At 35.2% G+C, this 19,042-nt stretch overlaps 1 protein-coding gene across 9 annotated transcripts in view; it reads right to left on the bottom strand.

Moving 5' to 3' along the window:
- Nucleotides 1-19,042, bottom strand: part of EFR3A (EFR3 homolog A) — a 180,270-nt gene that overhangs the window by 121,865 nt on the left and 39,363 nt on the right. For all 9 annotated transcript variants that reach the window (XR_003438377.1, XR_003438378.1, XR_003438379.1 and 6 more), the window contains 6 exons: nucleotides 15,519-15,640; nucleotides 10,590-10,739; nucleotides 8,721-8,858; nucleotides 6,392-6,470; nucleotides 4,093-4,228; nucleotides 2,175-2,342 (listed from right to left, as the gene is read on the bottom strand). Coding sequence is in view for 4 of the 9 variants with exons in the window: in XM_027132483.1 (XP_026988284.1) it covers nucleotides 2,175-2,342; nucleotides 4,093-4,228; nucleotides 6,392-6,470; nucleotides 8,721-8,858; nucleotides 10,590-10,739; nucleotides 15,519-15,640 (793 nt within the window). In the remaining 5 variants the exon portion in view is untranslated. The remainder of the gene's footprint in view (nucleotides 1-2,174; nucleotides 2,343-4,092; nucleotides 4,229-6,391; nucleotides 6,471-8,720; nucleotides 8,859-10,589; nucleotides 10,740-15,518; nucleotides 15,641-19,042) is intronic.

Here is a 19,042-nt window from a genome sequence, read left to right as displayed (position 1 = left end):
AATTCTCTGAAAACAAGACTAGCTGATTTGATATACCATCTTAAAATATCACAGACACCCTGGGCCTTTGCCCTAATGAGGACAATTTCTATGCACATGATGAGATTGTGATTAGGTGAAACAGAGGTACTACCCCAAGGAGATCAACCAAAGGCATCCACAAGGTAGGAGTCACGTGCATCAAGAAGCCCAAGCATATGGCCTGGTGTTAAGCTCAATACGTTCAATAAAAAGGTGCTGAATGTGGATGTGTAATGCATGTATGCATATCCATAAAACTTTAGAAATAAACAAAGGAAAACTCTGTATTAAATATTCCAAAGGACTATTATAAACAAGTCGCCCATAGGTAGGATATTACTCAAATAAAAGGCATAAACTGAGCTCCAGAATAAATTTATATGACTCTATTATTAGTGGAAACTATTAGCAACCACTAGAGATTAGGTACTAAACCCAAGAATACAACTCAATTTGGAAATTATCCTAGAAATCATACAGTTACATTAAAATGTGATCTGGATACTCTAAAGAAAATATTGCAAGAGGAGGGTTAAAGTAGGAAGAGTTTGATTGCTTTAATTTGTATTTATATACAGTCTGATCATTTAATTTCCCAAAAAATTCCCCATGGCTTGCTTTCTTTCTTTTTTTTTTTTTTAAGTAAGTTCTTTACCCTTTTACCCTTTGTGTGTGTGAGGGGAGGGGGAAGCATATGATATTAAAGCCTGAGTATCAGTACCCAGATGCTGGTCTCTAGTGCCTTTCCCCACTAAAAGGAACCACAGCTCCTCAGAGAAATGACTGATTCTAGGATTGGGGCAGGAAGTATAAAATGAACCTAAGGCTGTGCTTAAAAGAAATGTGGGGGGATATTACAAAGATATAGAAAATAGGGGCTCCACTGGCCAAATCTGGAACAGTTTGACCACCAAAATAATAATAATAATTTAATAAATACAGAATAAATTATGAAGATAAAAATATAAATCCATGAGCTCATACCACTGTATTTAAATAGATAAACACATGTATTCCTACATACATAAGTAGGGAGAAAAAGGGCTCTTGCTTACAATGAACCCTGAGTGCCAAGTTGATAACCATCATTTTGTAACCATCATGGTAAAGACTCTGGTTCAGCTAAGAATTTTGAATGGTTGCTACATCTAGGGGGTAGTTTGGATGGAGAGCAGAATATCTGCACGGCCTAAAAGTATCTTCTCAGAGACTGCTTATTATTTGCAAGGGGGAAAATGGAAACTGTGCAGCAGAGAAATAGAACAATACTTTGCGTGATCAAAACTAACATCACCAGCGAGAAGTAGGTGTACTTCTCCGAATGGGATAATCTGAGAAGAACACTATCACTTACATAGTATCCAGCCAGGAACCCATAACCTGAATTTAATCATGAGGAAAGAGCAGACAAACCCATGTGAGGATATTTTTTTTTTAAGTGAGGGGTCAGGGGGACCTATAGTCTTAAAAAAATGCCCATATCATAAAAGGGAAATGTTCCAAACTAAAGGAACCAAAGAAACATCACAACTAAATGCAACTAAATGATCCTAGACTGAATGCTGGACCTAAGGAAAAACACGCTATAAAGGACATTATCAGGTCAAATGACAAAACTGAAATATGAAAGTTTGACTAAAGTACTGTATCAAAGTTAAATTTACTGATTTGATAACTGTACTCTGGTTATATAAGAGTACTCTGGTTTATTCTTTGGAAAAATAATCTGTAGTAAAGAGCCATGCACTTACCATCCAGTGGTTAGGAAAAAAATGTAGATGTGTATATGTATGTATCTATGTCTCTCTATATGTATATATTTATATATGTGCTTATGTGTGTATATCTATATATACACACATATACATACACACACAGAGAAATGGAGAAAGGGATGGAGAAAGGCAGACAGAGAGAGAAAGGAAATGATAAAGTAAATGACATAAAATATTAATAGATGAATCTGGGTGAAGGGTATATACAGTGTTCTTTGTCGTATTCTTATGTTTGTTTATTTTCCAAACAGAAAGTTCTTTTAAAAGTCTAAGCTATCATTCACCTTTGACTAATGTCCCGTAAGAGACAAGTACCTTCTGTGAGGGCTTTCTGAATTGCTGTTTTCCAGAATAATTTGAAAAGTGAAATGTACTCACCTATTGTTTGGATGATAGCATTCTGCACAATCTTCTCATCACTGTCTTTGGAATTTGTGTTTAAGTTGGCACTGCTTATAGATTCTCCCTGTAAATCATGTGCTTCAAATTCAACACTGAGACGCAGATGTTTCAATAGGGTGTTAAAGACCTCCAGCACTGTGGGTCCTGCAAATGAACCCTGATGTAAGCAGATACATTCTTCTGGTAACGTACACTCAAATCCAATCCTCGTACTTCTCAACAGAGATTTCTGCATATTTTCTAAGTACTTGGAAATACTTCATAATTTATGAACTAACTAGCACATTAAAAAAGTAAATGAGAAATACCTAAATAAGAAAGTCTCCTAGCTAGTCCAACAAACATTTACTGGGCATCTCTGAGCAAATCACTGTTTGAATCCTTGGTACAAACCACACAAAATGTGTATATTCATATAAAGATTACCAAAAACTTTCCATCTATCTAATCTTGTCTACTCAGAATAATGTGTACAGTATTGGGATAACCTGACTGTTGGGTCAGAATCCAGAGAACTATAATATAGCTCACTGTGGCCTAAGAAAGTTATTTGGCATCTTTTGAGGCTGAAGAAGAAAGAATTTTGCCTCAATTATTAGACAGAAACTAGTCAATTTATCACATTCAGGTAAACTAACTATGCTCTCTGTTTTTAGTACTATAAATACTCTGCCTGTGTTTCTGGCACTGCATCTATCACGCTATACTTTAATCAGTGTTTTTATTTCTGCCTCCTACTCTAGATTCCAACTTTCTCCAGGACAGGCAGCCACGTTCAAATGCTTCTTTGAATGTACGGAACCTAAAACATAGCAACCTCACACATAATAGATATTAGCAGGTGAGACGATTCAGTCAATGCATCATCTGTGTTTCACTTCATATTTCAAGTTAACTCTTCAATTAAGTAACCTGCTTCCATCTCTTTGAGATAAGTTATGAGTAATGACAAGTCCATATCCAAAATGCCCACTCTCATTTGACACTGAGTGAATATTAGAATATTTCAGCAGCTAATGTACAGTTCCACTTTCATTTTGAAGCAAAGAAACCATAACTAGATTTTCCTCCTAATTTCAGTAATTTTATTAGGGACCCTTCCATTCTTCTAATCCCATGTGAGTGAAAAAGCATGATGTCTGACCTGTCCCTTCTCCTTGTTACCCCTCTAGTCAGTCAGTTATCAAATCCTGCTGGCTTTAGTTCCCATTTCTACTGCTGCCATCAAGGTCAAGTTCTTTCTCTGTGCCTACAATGGTGACAACCACCTGTGACTTCTAATGTGTCCTACGCTTTGCAGCCAGATGAATTACCCTATAACACATCTCTGATGAAGGGTACAGTAAGGGTACAGTAAATCTTTAACTCGTGTCAGTCCACTGTAGAATGACACCCGTGGCCTGGCCACAAGTGAAACTCGCTTCTCGGGCTTCCCCCACACTACCACCATATGTCCTCGTCAAACGGGCTACATAATACTTCCCTCCTGCTGATCCATTTTCCCTCCCTTCTCTGGACCCTGGTTTTCTTATGATACGTGATCAAATTCTGCCTTGTATTACAGTGTAGGTAAAGTCATCTAACTCCAAGTAAACCATAACTTTCTTGAATTTGTACCCTCCCAATGTTTAGCATATAACTAACTGGTATTCAAGAATCTTTATTGGAAAAAAGGAGGAAGGGAAGAAGAGAATGATCTGGAGGGAAGTGTTTAACTGTAACTAAGGAAGTCTGACAACAGTCATGTGAACCTAACATTTCAAGAGAAATTAGAGCACATTTAAAAACATAGCAAATATTTTCAAAGAGTTTTCCACACATTGCTATTCCCACTGAAAAAGAAAATTCTGAAAAAGGTTAATGAATTTTTTTGTGGGGGGGTGCTGGCACTCACCTATGGAACCTTTAGCAGCAATGGCAACAGCCTCTAACAGAACCTGAATAATTCCTGCTCGAACTCGTGGAGAATCTTTTTTACGAGCATCAAGGTGTCCTAGAATCTCCTGGATCACATGGTGAGAATACTGAGCCTAAAAGAACAAAATAGTGTAAAAATATATGAACAATTACATGCATCCTGGCAGAATTCATAAGAATGATAAACCATGTGACACTTAATGGAACAATATGTAGCCATTAGAAACCGTTCTTTTTAAGAATAAATAGGGATACCAGAAAATATTTACGATATCCTGAGTGAAAGAAAGTAAGTTGTAAAATACTACGTTAAATAAAATTCTGTTTTTTAAAAAGTATATAAGACTGGAATTATATATGCCTACATATTAACACTGGTCATCTGAGAGGGAGATCTATGAGACATTTTTACTCTCTTTGTACCTCTCTGTAATTCCACAAAGAATATTTATACACTCTTTTAACTTGATAATAGGACAAAATGTTGTTAAAAAACAGATTATGACATTTATAGTACTTCTCTCTTACTCAACCAGATACATACTATTTCTTATCATGTACATCTAACAATGCTAAACAGTCAAAACTCTCATCTAATCAAGAGCCACTACCAAAATTAAAGTCTTAACAATGTGTACCTGATGAAATTTCCTGATCAGGGCCAGCTAGTTTAATGTTTTATGGACAGAGGTTGAAATATTACCTAAGAATGATTCTTATATCAATTTTATAGTAAATGGCAATTAAAACAATCAAATCTATCAGAAGTTTTGACTGTATCAGGATAGTCTTATTAAACAGAAACTCCCATTCTGGTGGGTACTACCATGTAATTTTTGATTAATGGACCTCAAAAAACATATGGTGCGCTTAAAGCTCCTTGTAAAGCAATGCTGTGGACCAGAAGTCATTTCTCAGACATTTAATCAACAAATATTGATTCCTTCAGTTTCTTCAACTTCGTAATTTACTTTACTTTTTGTAAAAAACAATTTCATCTAGTAACTAAATCTGAATGAGGAAGGCAAATGAAGAAATACAAGGCTACTGAAAACTAGGGGAACAGCCTTAATTATGTCCAAAGATGGCCAGATCAACTTCTCACCTACTAAACTAAAATTAAATTAAAAGTTCTCATCAAAGGGGAAAGAAAATGTGCAACTATGTGAGGTGATGGATCTTGAGAAAACTTATTATGGTTATCATTTTGCAATGTTGTATACCTTAATCTTATATAATGTTATATGTCAATTATAATCTCAATAAAATCGGGAAAAAAATTTTTTTAAATTATCCTTCCACACCCAAACCAGCTTTATAATAACTACCATGCACTGAAACCCTACATTATGCTAGGCATGCTATGGTAACCTAAACTTAATGTTGAATTTAGACCAAAAGCTCTAGAACAGAATGACCAGAATTTGAATCCTTACATTCTACCTGTGTACCCTTGAGTGAGGTGCCTGACCTCTCTAAAGGTCAGTTTTCTGATCCGTAAAATGGGGATAATAACAATATCTACTTCATAAAATAAGGAGGATTAATGAGATAAAGCATATACATAAGGTTACTAGCATATTTAGAGGTATAGCCAGCACTTGTTAAATGGTACCTTCCATTTTAACATAAAAATGAACCATTCAATGAATTCATTAACATTTCCTTCTCAGAAATGAGGAAATTGAAGCTCAGAGAGGCTAAATAATTTGCCCAAGTTCTATGCAACTAGTAAACAGCACATCTAGGATGAAAATCCTGGTATGACCTATACTAAAAGCTATACTGCTTCTTACTACCTTATCTCCTTTAAATTAATAATGACTTTTTAGGGCATTAAAAATGTAGATAGTGTTAAAAAATAAAGACCTAAAATCCCACTTGAATTAAGAGCTAACTGGGTCTGTTCAAGTTTTAAGAAAACCAAGGCTGTCCTCTGCAGTAGATGAGAGTGCCTCGTCAGGTGCCTCAATGCATAAAGACTATAAATATCAATTCTAATACCAGTTTATCATAAAATATAAATGCTTAATAATGTATTTAATAAATGCACAATAAAGATTGTCATCATAAAATCATTTAGTTCTTTTTAATTGGATATTTTTTCATCTTGGCAAATAAGAATAAAAGCGGTAAATAAAGATAGATGAGACAAAGAACTAAATTAAGAACACGTCTTATCTCCTACATTGTTCTCTATCTCTGTCTGAGGACGTGCTTATCGACACAGAACTAAAATTACTTATATATAAATATAACAGTTAACCAATCCTTACCTGAATGGAATACATTATAACTTTAAAGCAGTGAACTGCAAATTCATTGGGATCCCATAGTCTGTGATGATCTAAATGCCTGTAAATTAACAGTAAGAAAATTCCTTTAAGAGTTCCTTATTTTTGTTACACTTTCTCCTCTAGAACCCTCAACAATAAGCAAAGCCTACCAATCAAAATAATATTATCTAAAAGAGAGTCAATGTTTCCATTTCCACAACAACTGCCAAATCCTTTCATAAAACAGTAATAAAAGACTAGAATATATATATATATATATACACACACACACACACACATACATACATACATATATGATTTTTCAATACCAACATGAGCTGGCAAGAAAGAAAAGTCCCTCAGTCCAGACTCCACAAGAAGGTAAGAATCTGGAGAGGTAAGCATACATTGAAGCCAGCAGTTGTCTTAGGCACATCTTCAGATCTCTGGTAGCTGATAGCTAGTGGTTTAAAGGGTTGTACACACAGGAGACTGGAGACAAAGTTTAGGGTCCACCCAGGAAAGGTGGCTATCAGATCAGAAACACATGCATCAATTCAAGCCTTAAAAGACGACACCTTCAATGAATCTGGGGGAATGTTCTATGTTGTAGAAGACTGTCAAAAAGCTTGTCTGTGTTGGCCTTGGCTCTGAGAAGAATCACAAAAATGAAAGTCTCTCTGAAGAATTCAACCATACACCTAGCACCCAGGCTCTCATCTTGGTTGACAGAATTCACAAGTATCATCTTGGTTGACAGAGTTCACAAGTATCTATGTGGCTCAAAAAAACTGAAGATAAGAATGTAGTTCAAAGTGGTACCTGGATAACACTGCATCCATGCCTTCAGCAGAAGCAAAATAAAGCCTCTCATGGAGTACACACCGTTAATCCAAGCCTCAAAGAATTCTCACAAATAAAGGTACAATGAATATGTGCTCAAAATTAAAATTCACAGAACACACAAGGTAAAAAGCCACTAGGAATGCCAATTATCAATCAAGTTTTTAAGGACTAGGACAGTTTTATTCATGTATATATTCCCCCAAAATACCTGGTACCTTACTTGCAGAGGGCATTTAATATTTAATCAACTAATTAACTAAATAGCTAATATATAATTAACTATTTAATTAACATTTAATTAATTAACACATGATCAGGAGGTAAGTCCACTAAGTTCTACATAGAAAAGAATACGGCCCACTTCCAAGTTACTCAAGTAATCAATTATAGTTAATTCGGTAGTTTCCTTCTTTTAGACTAGCTCTCTAGATTTTTAAGGCCTTAGAGATTACCTCTCGGTTAACAAGATAAAAGCTGGAATTCTGATATTAAATCAGCATGTCTGGAAAAAATAAATCTGCCTTTAGTTATATTTGACATAATTTGATTAGTTCTTAGTAGCATTTTCATAAGCTCCCAGAGTCTTTAAACGGTAAATCTCAACTTTTTGGTGGTGGTAGCAGTCGGGGGTGGGGTGGGGGGAATCCTTTTGAAAACACTATAATATTTCTCTGATGCTTAATTTTGCGGTTTATAGATTCTTGTAACTAAAGCTCAACTTTGAACCCAAATATATGCCCTAAATAAAGAATTCTGGATGTTACATTTTGACTACTTTATATATGCTATAAAGACATTATTATAGTCAGGAAGGGGAAAGGACAAGGCAAATGATTAACAAAAGAAAGACTAGCAAAAATGTCCAGAAATTACACAGAATGTTATATAAATCTATCATCTGACAACTGAGTTAGAACTCAGAGGGTTTACAAGGCTTGAGAGATAACGTCTATGTGGAGAAACTCAAGGCTCACAAATGTATTCTGCTTGGAAGGCAGCATATAAGTACCAACGAGATATTTAATATTCCTGCTCTGCTCAGTCACTGGGTATAAGATAAAATTTAGTCAGAGAAGAGAATGCGACCTAAGGCAGTCCAGCCATGGCAAAAAGAAAGCCAAGAAACAGAAGCCAGGGAATATGAGGAACTGACCAGAAGTTAATAAAATAAGATACATCATACTTGGACATTCGTTTGTTTTAATATTTTACTGGATATATACATTTCAAGGTGTGAATAAAAACTCTAGTGAAATGATGCACATGACTGTATTTCCTATTTAAGGGGGAAAATCTAGCAAAGTGGTTGAACAAGTGCTCAAAGGGATGTTGTCTGACTCAATCCTGTACCCTTCCCACATTGCTGCACTGGCTCTATTAATAACTCACTCACACAGGTAAGAGTATTTGTCCTCTGCAAGTAAATTACGACAGAAGGAACACAGCACAGTCACAAGTAAGCAGGGAAACACCAACTACTTACGCAAACACTGGTCTCACAGCATTATTCATGTTCCCAAAAGTCGCTCGGCCCAGCAGTTCTCTGAAGCAGTTTTCAGCCAGCATGGCGGGGTTCTCTTCTTTGTCAGCTGCTGAAGGAGAAGGAGGAGGGCCTATGCGACTGAAAAATAAAGACAAACAAATGAATGCGAGAATTCTGACACTAGTTCTGACAGTTAAACAGAACAGATTTTTACTTCTCGGAAATATCAGAATGATATTTTCTTGTTATCCCAAAATAACTTTAGAGCTTAATTCTACTTCATGAACTCAACACCTTGAAGCTGATCACATAATCTTTCAAAATTGGAGAGCTAAATTCACTTGTATAACTTGTTTCTAACTAATAGAATATCTTTTCTAAAGGCAAAATACTCAGTAGTTGCTATTTTGTTAACTTCCTACAACTTTGCTACATTTATAGCAAAATCCTAGTAAGAACAAGGTGCCCAAAGATCACCCAGTTTAACTGTAAGTGAGCAAAAATAAAATCAAGTAAAAAACTATGGCACAGTCTGAATAAAAAATAAAAATTCAAAAGCTAATTAGAACATTTGTATAAGTAGATGTCTTCAATAGACACTATTTGTTCATATTTTAAAACCTTATTTTAGATTAATGTATTCATGTGCAATAATAATTTCAAAAAAGCATGTATCTGTAGCATTGGGATAAAACCATGAGAAAACACAACTTCTTAAAAGTTGGCAACCAATGGTATCAGCATTCCTGTATCCTATTTATGCTAATCCTGTACCTCAAGAGCCATAATTATGGGGAGTCAATTCTCAACTAGCCAGGTACCTTTAGAAGAATAAATATTTTAGACAGAAAAACTAACCTCAGCTACATTGCCAAGAACAGGAAAAATACCCAAGGTGTTAAAATATATCATTTCACATTTTAGGTTTCCAAAGCTGGAGACAATCACACCTAAGGACTCTAGCATAAATACTTGCTGTGATTGCCATAAATTCTGATAAACATACGAGCGCTTGCAGAGTTAACCAGTTTCGCCTTTTCACTTCTAGGCCACTTTTATTTTGATATTGCACACATAATCATCAAAATTACAAATTAAGTTAAAATTTTAGAACTACAGAATTAAATATCTTTTAAATTTGATTTGGATTTCCCTCTTTAAACTGCAAGGACCAGGGAGATCAGCATAATAAGCCAAACTGGAGAATACTGGTTCTAAAACTTGGTTGCATAGTACCTCTGTGTAAGGCAACAACTTTGGGAGGAAAGCATGCTTATGGCATTTGAAAAAAGAGAATAAAGTACAGAATTCTAAGTTCAACAGGTTACTGGGGTGGGTGGGGGGAAGAAATCAGCATACACCCCAAAACAATATTCCATGCCAAAATATCTTAGAAGAATAAATAAGATATAAATAGCCTAGTACTTCTGTTGAAAAATATATATACATTGAATAGTAGCTGCTATTATTATTATTTTGATTAGTACTAACTCCCTACGAAAAAGCATGCTGGATCTCTAAAGAATAACAGAAGTTCAGTTTATAATCTCTATTTCTTACACTTGGCAGCTTTAAGTAGTATTAATTCAAATAGCAATGTCGATGCCCAATAATAAGCAGAAAGTAAAGTGAAAATTTATTCTAAAAGAAATAAAAGCTTAAGTGTCTGAGTCAAAATCTGTCTGCTCAGTCTAATTTGACGACTGAAGCTGGTATTTTTTCAGAAAGGATACATATTTAAACTTGCTCAAGTTTACGGGACTACTATATACATAATACTAAAGACAAACGTTCTTACTCTAGCAAGCGAGCACACATACACACATATTAAAGTAACACAGCCCCAGCCCTAACATCTTTATTCAATACCTGTCAACCTCTTCTATCTTTTGCATGTTAAACAGCAGGGATGGAACAATTTTATCCATATGCTGGGGTTCCCAAATGGTAGCCCGAAGTTCATCATTAACTGTTTTGCGAACCACACCTTGAATACCTCTGATTCCAGCAATTCGGATTCTATAAAAAAGAAGAAAAAAAACTGAGTCATGAAAAAAAGCTATTTAAACAAGTCTGCTTACTTAACTAAGAGAATGGATGTCAAATAAATAGTTATCTCGAGACAATAAAAATAACATACAATAAGTCTAAGAAATAAAAATCTCAAAAATCTAAGATGGACAGAGATATGGCAGTTCCAAAAGAGGCTTTTTTTTTTTAATAAATAAATTTATTTTTGGCTGCGTTGGGTCTTCATTGCTATATGCGGGCTTTCTCTAGTTGTGGTGAGCGGGGGCTACTCTTCATTGCGGTGCGCGGGCTTCTCATTGCGGTGGCTTCTCTTACTGTGGAGCACATGCCCTAGGTGCGTGGGCTCAGTACTTGTGGCTTAGTTGCTCCGCAGCATGTGGGATCTTCCCGGACCAGGGCTCAAACCTGTGTCCCCTGCATTGGCAGGCGGATTCTTAACCAGTGTGCCACCACGGAAGCCCGAGGCTTACTTTTAATACCATCTTTTTACAATCAACATTTAAAGTTAAAAAAGACTTTTATAGACATATTTTCTCTGTATCAGTTTTCAATAAAAAATAATTTAATCAAAGGAATTAGGTTCTCCTACATTCTCTGACATAAATCATACCAATGTTTTCTTAGGTCAGTCTCCCAAGGCAATAGAAACAAAACCAAAAATAAACAAATGGGACCTAATCAAACTTATAAGCTTTTGCACAGCAAAGGAAACCATAAACAAAACAAAAAGACAACCTACGGACTGGGAGAAAATATCTGCAAATGATGCAACTAACAAGGGCTTAATTTCCAAAATATTCGAACAGCTCATACAACTCAATAATGAAAAAACAACCCAATCAAAAAATGGGCAGAAGACCTAAACAGACATTTCTCCAAAGAAGACACACAGATGGCCAACAGGCACATGAAAAGATGCTCGACATCACTAATTATTAGAGAAACGCAAATGACAAGTACAATGAGGTATCACCTCACACCAGTTAGAATGGGCATCATCAAAAAGTCTACAAATGACAAATGGTGGAGAGGCAGTGGAGAAAAGAGAACCCTCCTACACTGTTGGTGGGAATGTAAATTGGTACAGCCACTATGGAGAACAGTATAGGAGCTCCTCAAAAAACTAAAAATAGAGCTGCCATATAATCCAGCAATCCCACTTCTGGGCATGTGTCTGGAGAAGACTATAATTTGAAAAGATATATGCACCCTAATGTTCAATGCAGCACTATTTACAATAGCCAAGACATGGAAACAGCCTAAATGCCCACTGACAGATGAATGGATAAAGAAGATATGGTATATACATACCATGGAATACTCTACTCAGCCATAAAAAAGAATAAAATAATAGCATTTGCAGCAACATGGACGGACCTAGAGATTATCATACTAAGTGAACTAAGTCAGAAAGAGAAAGACAAATACCATATGATGTCACTTATATGTGGAATCTAAAATACGACACAAATGAACTTATCTACGAAACAGAAACAGACTCACAGATATAGAGAACAGACTTGTGGTTGCCAAGCTGGGTGGGGAGGGATGGATGGGGAGTTTGGGATTAACAGATGCAAACTATTATATACAGAATGGATAAACAATGTGCTACTGTATAGCACAGGGAACTTTATTCAATATCCTGTGATAAACCATGATGGAAAGGAATATTAAAAAATGTATGTATAACTGAATCACTTGGCTGTACAGTAGAAATTAACACAACATTGTAAATCAACTACACTTCAGTAAAATTTTTTTAAAAATGAAAAAAAAAAAGGTTTTCCTAAGTGGATGATAATAATTCAAACCAACGTGGACCAGATTCTCTCCCATTTCTTGCCTAGAAGTCTCAGCAGCTGAGTGAGAACAGGATTTCACTGCTCCTGAACACCCTTAATGCGTCTGCAGACTTTTCATGCAGTTTCTCCCTGAGAACCTCTCACCTCCCTTAGTCCACCTAGATGGAAGACGAGGCTGGTTCCTTAAAAGGTATGACAAAGGAGAACTATCAAAATGCAGTGCCGATAACCTGAGCCGTATACATATACACATATACATCCGTGTGTCCTGATGTATATACATTACTGTGTGCATATGGGACTTAAAATGTATCCATATTTATCCATACTGTGAGAGAATGCTGCCTTATCCTCCCTTCCCAATTCACAGCCCTCAACTTCCTCAAGCTCGTCCTCATTCTTCTTTAAAAATAAAATCTATCAGTTCAAGGATGAGAAGAAAGGTAACTAGAAAACAGTATATAAAATCTGGGGAAGAACAATCTCACGAGAAGAGCTAACACGGTAGCCCCTCTGCCCCGAAACACCTTCATTCTGGCCAAATTTGATTGTTATTTACCCTCCTTTTTTGTTACTACCTGAAATAGTCACCATTAGAAGTTTACTCAGCTTACCCAGCACTGTTTCCAAAAGCTGCGAATAGGGTTAGAGAATGGAAGATGTGGGGAAGGGGGTGATACTGCGTAGAAACCCATCGGGAAGTAATGCAGACATTCAGTAGTAGCAGGTGGAGCATGGGATACGGCGGTAACATGACACTGAACAGGTGAGAAAGTGAACTAGGAGACAAATCTTGCCTTTTACAAAGCTGTGTCTTATTCATGCTGCTTTCTACAACAAAAAGAAAGTCTTGAAAATCTCTTCTGCAGCTACCACAAGTGGGCAAGCCTAACATTACTACAAAGGTAGTATTTGCAAGTCAAATATTTTAAGAAAATCTTAACAGTTATCAGCCCCATTTCCTACTGGCCATGCCCCCTAAGTTTTATTTGACAGTGTATTGCTAAAAAGAGGGATTTATAATAATTATCTAAGTTAGAACCTAAGAAGGAATATAAATAGTCCTGAAGAAAACCAAAAGGGCTTTTACTAAAAACGAAGCCGAAAAAAAAAATCAAGCCCTCTAAGTATCTTAAAGCATTTTAGTTTACTCATTTGTTTCACAGTGATTCAAATGAAGTGTTATTTTGGAATATCAAATGTTATATAATAAAGAATTAAGACAAAGTACCACCTTTCATTTGTGTACAGAAAATTTCAAGTTTCTTTTTTGTAAGTTGAAAAATGTTACAAAAATACGTGTTCAAAAGACAAGATTTTTCACTAGGGGGCGCTAAAACCTAAAAATCAGATACCCATGTAAAAGTTTTGAATATTTAAAATGCATCCTTTCATAGGTACTATAATATCATAAACACTTTTCACCTACATTAGTTTATATGTGAAATTCACCACCTCAACCAAAAACTGGGAAACGCCTACGTGAACAAACTAAACAAACAAAAAAAACCCCATCTTCTGGATTATTTTCTGTATTTTAAAAGAAAACAAAATTGTTACAACTTTGAACAAAACGTGCCATTTTATTTAGCTAATTTTTATACCTTTTTGCCCCATTAACAAGTTAATACCAGCTTCTGAGAACAGGGAACAGTTTTATAAAACATTTTTTGAATATCCTTTAGGGAGAAAAAGAGACTTTAGCAGTGATTGGGAGAAACAGGAAATTTATTATTATAAGATAGTTATAGTTATCTCTATTTTTCTATAAGGCTTTACACCCGTAATAAAGGAATAACATCAGGATCCTAAATGGCCTATAGTATACCAAGGAAAAATTATACTAACAGCATCTCAGACAGAAATAATTCTTATATCTGAAAACTATTAAATTACCGCTCAGCTTTCTTTCTCCAAGTTAAGTAACTTTTACACTTGTTTTTGTTTGTGTAAAGCAACATTGTAGCTTGCATACTTACAGCTAACTAGTTACCTTTCTGTATATTCCTTTATTTTAAAAGAAAAGTAAAAATCACAAAACATGCTCAATCTTGACTATCGACTGCTCATGACAACACTCTGAATTTGGGTTAGTTTCTTTCTTTTTAGGTGTATTATGGTAAAGCTCAAACTACATTTACCAGGGTCATTTTGAATTTAATTTTTAACTTTCATATACATGTCAATCTACCGATTGTGTTTGCAGATAAGTATTTGATTCTAGATTATTACTAGGATGTATCTAGAAGAAATGTTTAAAAATGCCCAAATCAGTTGTCATGACAACCTCAGTGAGACAATGATCCCATAACATACAGTCATTCATTCATTCAATTTATGTATGTATTCATTCAAAAAGTGCTCATTGAGAGCCGGTAATGTGCTCAGCAATATTCAAAGTACTAGTGATACAGCAGTCCTCAAAACAAAACCCTTGCCCTCCTGGAGTTCATCTTCCATAGAGGAGAGACAACAGACAAGATATGAGAAGATAAAGCTTAACTGGGAGGGTTGATATTAATAAATAAAAGGTGGCTGAGGGAGGATTCTCATGATAAGGTGACATCTGAGCAGAAATCTGAACAAAGTGAGGTAAGGCCGAAAGACCACTCCGTCCAAAGGCCCTGGGGAGAAGTGTGCCTCATGTATTCAAGCAAGCGAGGAGACCCATGTACTAGATCAGAGTGAAAGGAAGAAGAAATGACAGGATCTAACACTGGGGTACGGTGAGCATTAAAGGGCATTCTGGGTTACAGTAAAGACTCTGCATTTTATTCTGACCAAGTTAGGAAACCACTCTCAATTTTGCTGCTCTAGTCAGTTCTTCTAACAGCAATGAAATTTGTACTTCAGGAATAAAGCATATATTTTCCCATCTCCTTTGGTGATCATTATGTAATATATAAACACAATATTCATCAATAAATAACTCCAAGACTATAAACCATAAAACAATACGTACTCTGTTCGTGTTTCTGGATCACTATCACAAGAGTGACACATGGCACTGAAGCGAGATACAAAAAAATCATAACGTCTATGATAGGACGGTGTGTCTTCTTCAATATTTGCAAATTTGACAAACTAAAAAAATAATAAGATGTATTATCACCTTTTTGACAGTGTGGAACAAACACATTTACCTTCATTCATTATTTGTTACATCGACAAGAAATATCCAAGTAAAAAGCAAACGAAATATGAAATATCATAAATGCCACATATACACGAAAGGAAGTTTTTGATAATGAACTTTACCTAATCAAGAATATAGCATTATAAACATCAAATATAACTTTGTGATGCAGTCTCTTTTGAGTGAGCCCACTCTCCCAAGAGCTCTCATTCTAAAGCCCTTCTGCATTTCCTGGATGCTGACGGTGTTTCCATGACAACCTCAGTCAGGCCCAAACTTTCAGGGAATTTTATTTCTTAAATCTCGGGTAGGAAATCTTGACAGTTGTTACATAACACATGAATGAATAATATTTATACAAATGAGACGGGACAAGAAAAAAGGGCCCTAAACTGAAGAAAACCAACTCAATATAGAAGAAAAAATACTGAGATGGTAAAATTTATTCTACCTCTTTTCTAAAGATTAAAAAAAGAGAGATATCCATATGTTTAGGAAATTTTAAATATCCTACATGAGTCACAGGCCTAGCCATATGATTCCTTAATATGTACTCTTTTTTTCTTATTTGCTTTCTCATTTATTCAGTAATTTATTACTCCTAAAATAGCCTAAAGCTGTCCTGGAAACAAAACTAAAGTAAGCATAGAATAAATTTGAAAAAATAAAATTATGATACTAAAAGTATTTTAAATTAATTCAGCCAGAGCCAAGTCATCTGTTTTAAATTATAATTTAATGATTCATATTATCTAGAAAAAGACCACAAATACCACACCTGGTAGAGATGAAACTGACATTCATTACCTACTCTGTACCATATTCTGTACTAGGTGTTTTCACGTGAGTTCTTATTTAATCATTCCTACAATCCTGTAAAGAATGTGTCATCATCCCCATTTTACAGACAGGAACACTGAAATTCAGAAGTTAAATTGCTTGCCCAAAATGACACTGTGAGTAAATGGTGAAACTGGCATTACAGTTCAGGGGTTTGATTCCAATTTTCCAGATTCCCATACTACACACTGACCATATGAAGAGTTTCAGAAAATATTAAGCCAAATATTTGTATTTTTTATAAAAAGAAACTTTGAATGACACCAGGAAATGCTCAAAAAATGTGAAAGATAAAAACACATACAAGTGTATATACAATATGTTCCCCATTTTCTAAACTATATTTTAAAAAGAAATTAAAATAGTAAAGGACTACTTCTGGATACTGAAATTACAGGTATCTTTAACTTGTTTACTCTTTCATATTTTCTTGCATTTTCCAAACTTGCTACCAAAAATCACATATTAAATTAGAAAAAAATTAATCAGAAATTTTAAAATTTGGCCATTAAAATGTTAAATTGTTCTAGAAATTTTTTAGGAGAAACTTTATTCTCTTTTCACTTATTGAAAGTCACAAATGCTCAAGTACAATCTGAGTGATCATTTACAGAAGCGTCTCCTATCACCCTTTGGCATAAAGAACAGGATAAAACATGTGCAGCTATGTTCCAGGGAAGTGCATGAAATATTATCTTCCTTCCCAATTTTATGGAAAAGCTCTTCTAATTCCTGTAACTCTGGGAGCTCTCTAACAAATTCTAAACCTATACACCCTGTGCTAAGAAAAATCAATAAAAAGAAAGGTATTATCATTATAGACTTCTTATCATACGTAGGAGTGGGAAAAAATGAGACAGTATGGCGCAGAGATTAGGAATGGATTCTGTTAGAGGGCTCTGGATTTGGATCCTGGATTTACTAACAAAATATGTGACCCGTGAAATGGAATATTTAACTTACAGGGCTGTTGAGAAGTTCAAATGAGAACCAAACAAAAGTTAGCACAAGGCCTTGCTACTTTCTCCCCCTCTGAGCTCAGTGCTCTGTGATGACCCAGATAGGTGTGGGAGTGGGAGGGAGGTCCAAGAGGGAGGGGATATATGTATACATATAGCTGATTCACTTTGTCGTACAGCAGAAACTAACACAACATTGTAGAGCAATTATGCTCCAATAAAAAAAAATTTAAGTGAAGAGCTAGATATGTTTTAAAAGGTACAACAAAAGGCAGCAGCACTGTGATCTTAGATGTAGTTTCTCACAGTAAGCACTATTAAATTTTCGACCCAATAAACTTTGTCGTGGGGACTGTCCTGTGCATTACGTATAGCATGTTTAGCAGCACGCCCAGCATCCTAGAAGGCACTAGCACTCCCCCAAGCCCAGGTGTGAAAAATCAAAAACGTCTCCAGACACTGCCAAACGTCCAGTGAGGGTTAGTGAGGGGGGAGAACTGTCCCTGGTTGAGAATCACTGCTTTAGTGTAGTGAATGGTTTAAATGACTGGGCCCTATGGACAACTGTCAACAATAGTTAAAGAAAAGGTAAAGATTAGCAATAGGCTTCAGAAAAGTGAGATGGATCAATTGAATACAAGAGGAAGAAAAAAAGGAAAGTAACCTCTGCTTTTCCTAGATTTTAATCCACAAAAATGACAATGTATTTATATAACACAAGCTTTGGAGTAGGAAAGGCCTAGCACTGAATCCCTGTTATATAACACTATTATTTCACTATGTCTTTGGACATGTTATTTAGCTTCAATTCCTCATCTGTAAAATGGGAATAATACTTCTAAGCGTGAAGGTTTTTTGTGAGAATTAAATGACATAATGTATATGAAGTATCTAACATATACTATATTATTTCTTTTAAAAAACATGAACCAATGTTGCAGAGTGTTAACATTTATTGCTATTATGTATTATTATTTATAACAATAATTATGTATTATCATTTATTGATATATTAACTACTTAACAATTTTCTTGCCTGAATCTGTGTTTATGCGGGTATGCTATATTATTCTCTATACTTTTCTATATTTGAAATAGCTCACAATTTTAAAAAAGGGTAAAAACACAAAGTACCTAGCACAATTTCTAAAACAAAGGAGAACCTGAATAAATCCTGTACTGTTATGCTGAGTCAGCATCAGCACAAAGTGGCAAATGTCAACAAATTAAAATAAAATGTACAAAGACCACTAACAAATACAAAGGGACTAAATCAGTACCAGTCATGTTTGACAGCTTAGCACCACTAAGGAATTAAAATCAGACTTCCAGGGAATACTATATAAATAATTTTGGCCAAGATAATACAGCATTTCATTTAATACAACTCATTCAAGTCAAAGTAGGCAACTGGAGAATTTTGTCTTTTTCCCAAATGAGTCATTAAAGGAATTCTAATGGCATTGCTGGCTTGAAGTGAAGAAACGTCTGGAGATTTACACTGAAACTCCTTCCCCCACAACCATTAAAACACTTCCCCTAATATATAGG

This window comes from Aethalodelphis obliquidens, unplaced genomic scaffold, assembly GCF_003676395.1.
Source record: "Aethalodelphis obliquidens isolate GAN/ISIS:26980383/991018 unplaced genomic scaffold, ASM367639v1 scaffold41, whole genome shotgun sequence".
Taxonomy (NCBI): Eukaryota; Metazoa; Chordata; class Mammalia; order Artiodactyla; family Delphinidae; genus Aethalodelphis; species Aethalodelphis obliquidens.
This window is presented reverse-complemented; position numbering and strand designations above follow the sequence as displayed.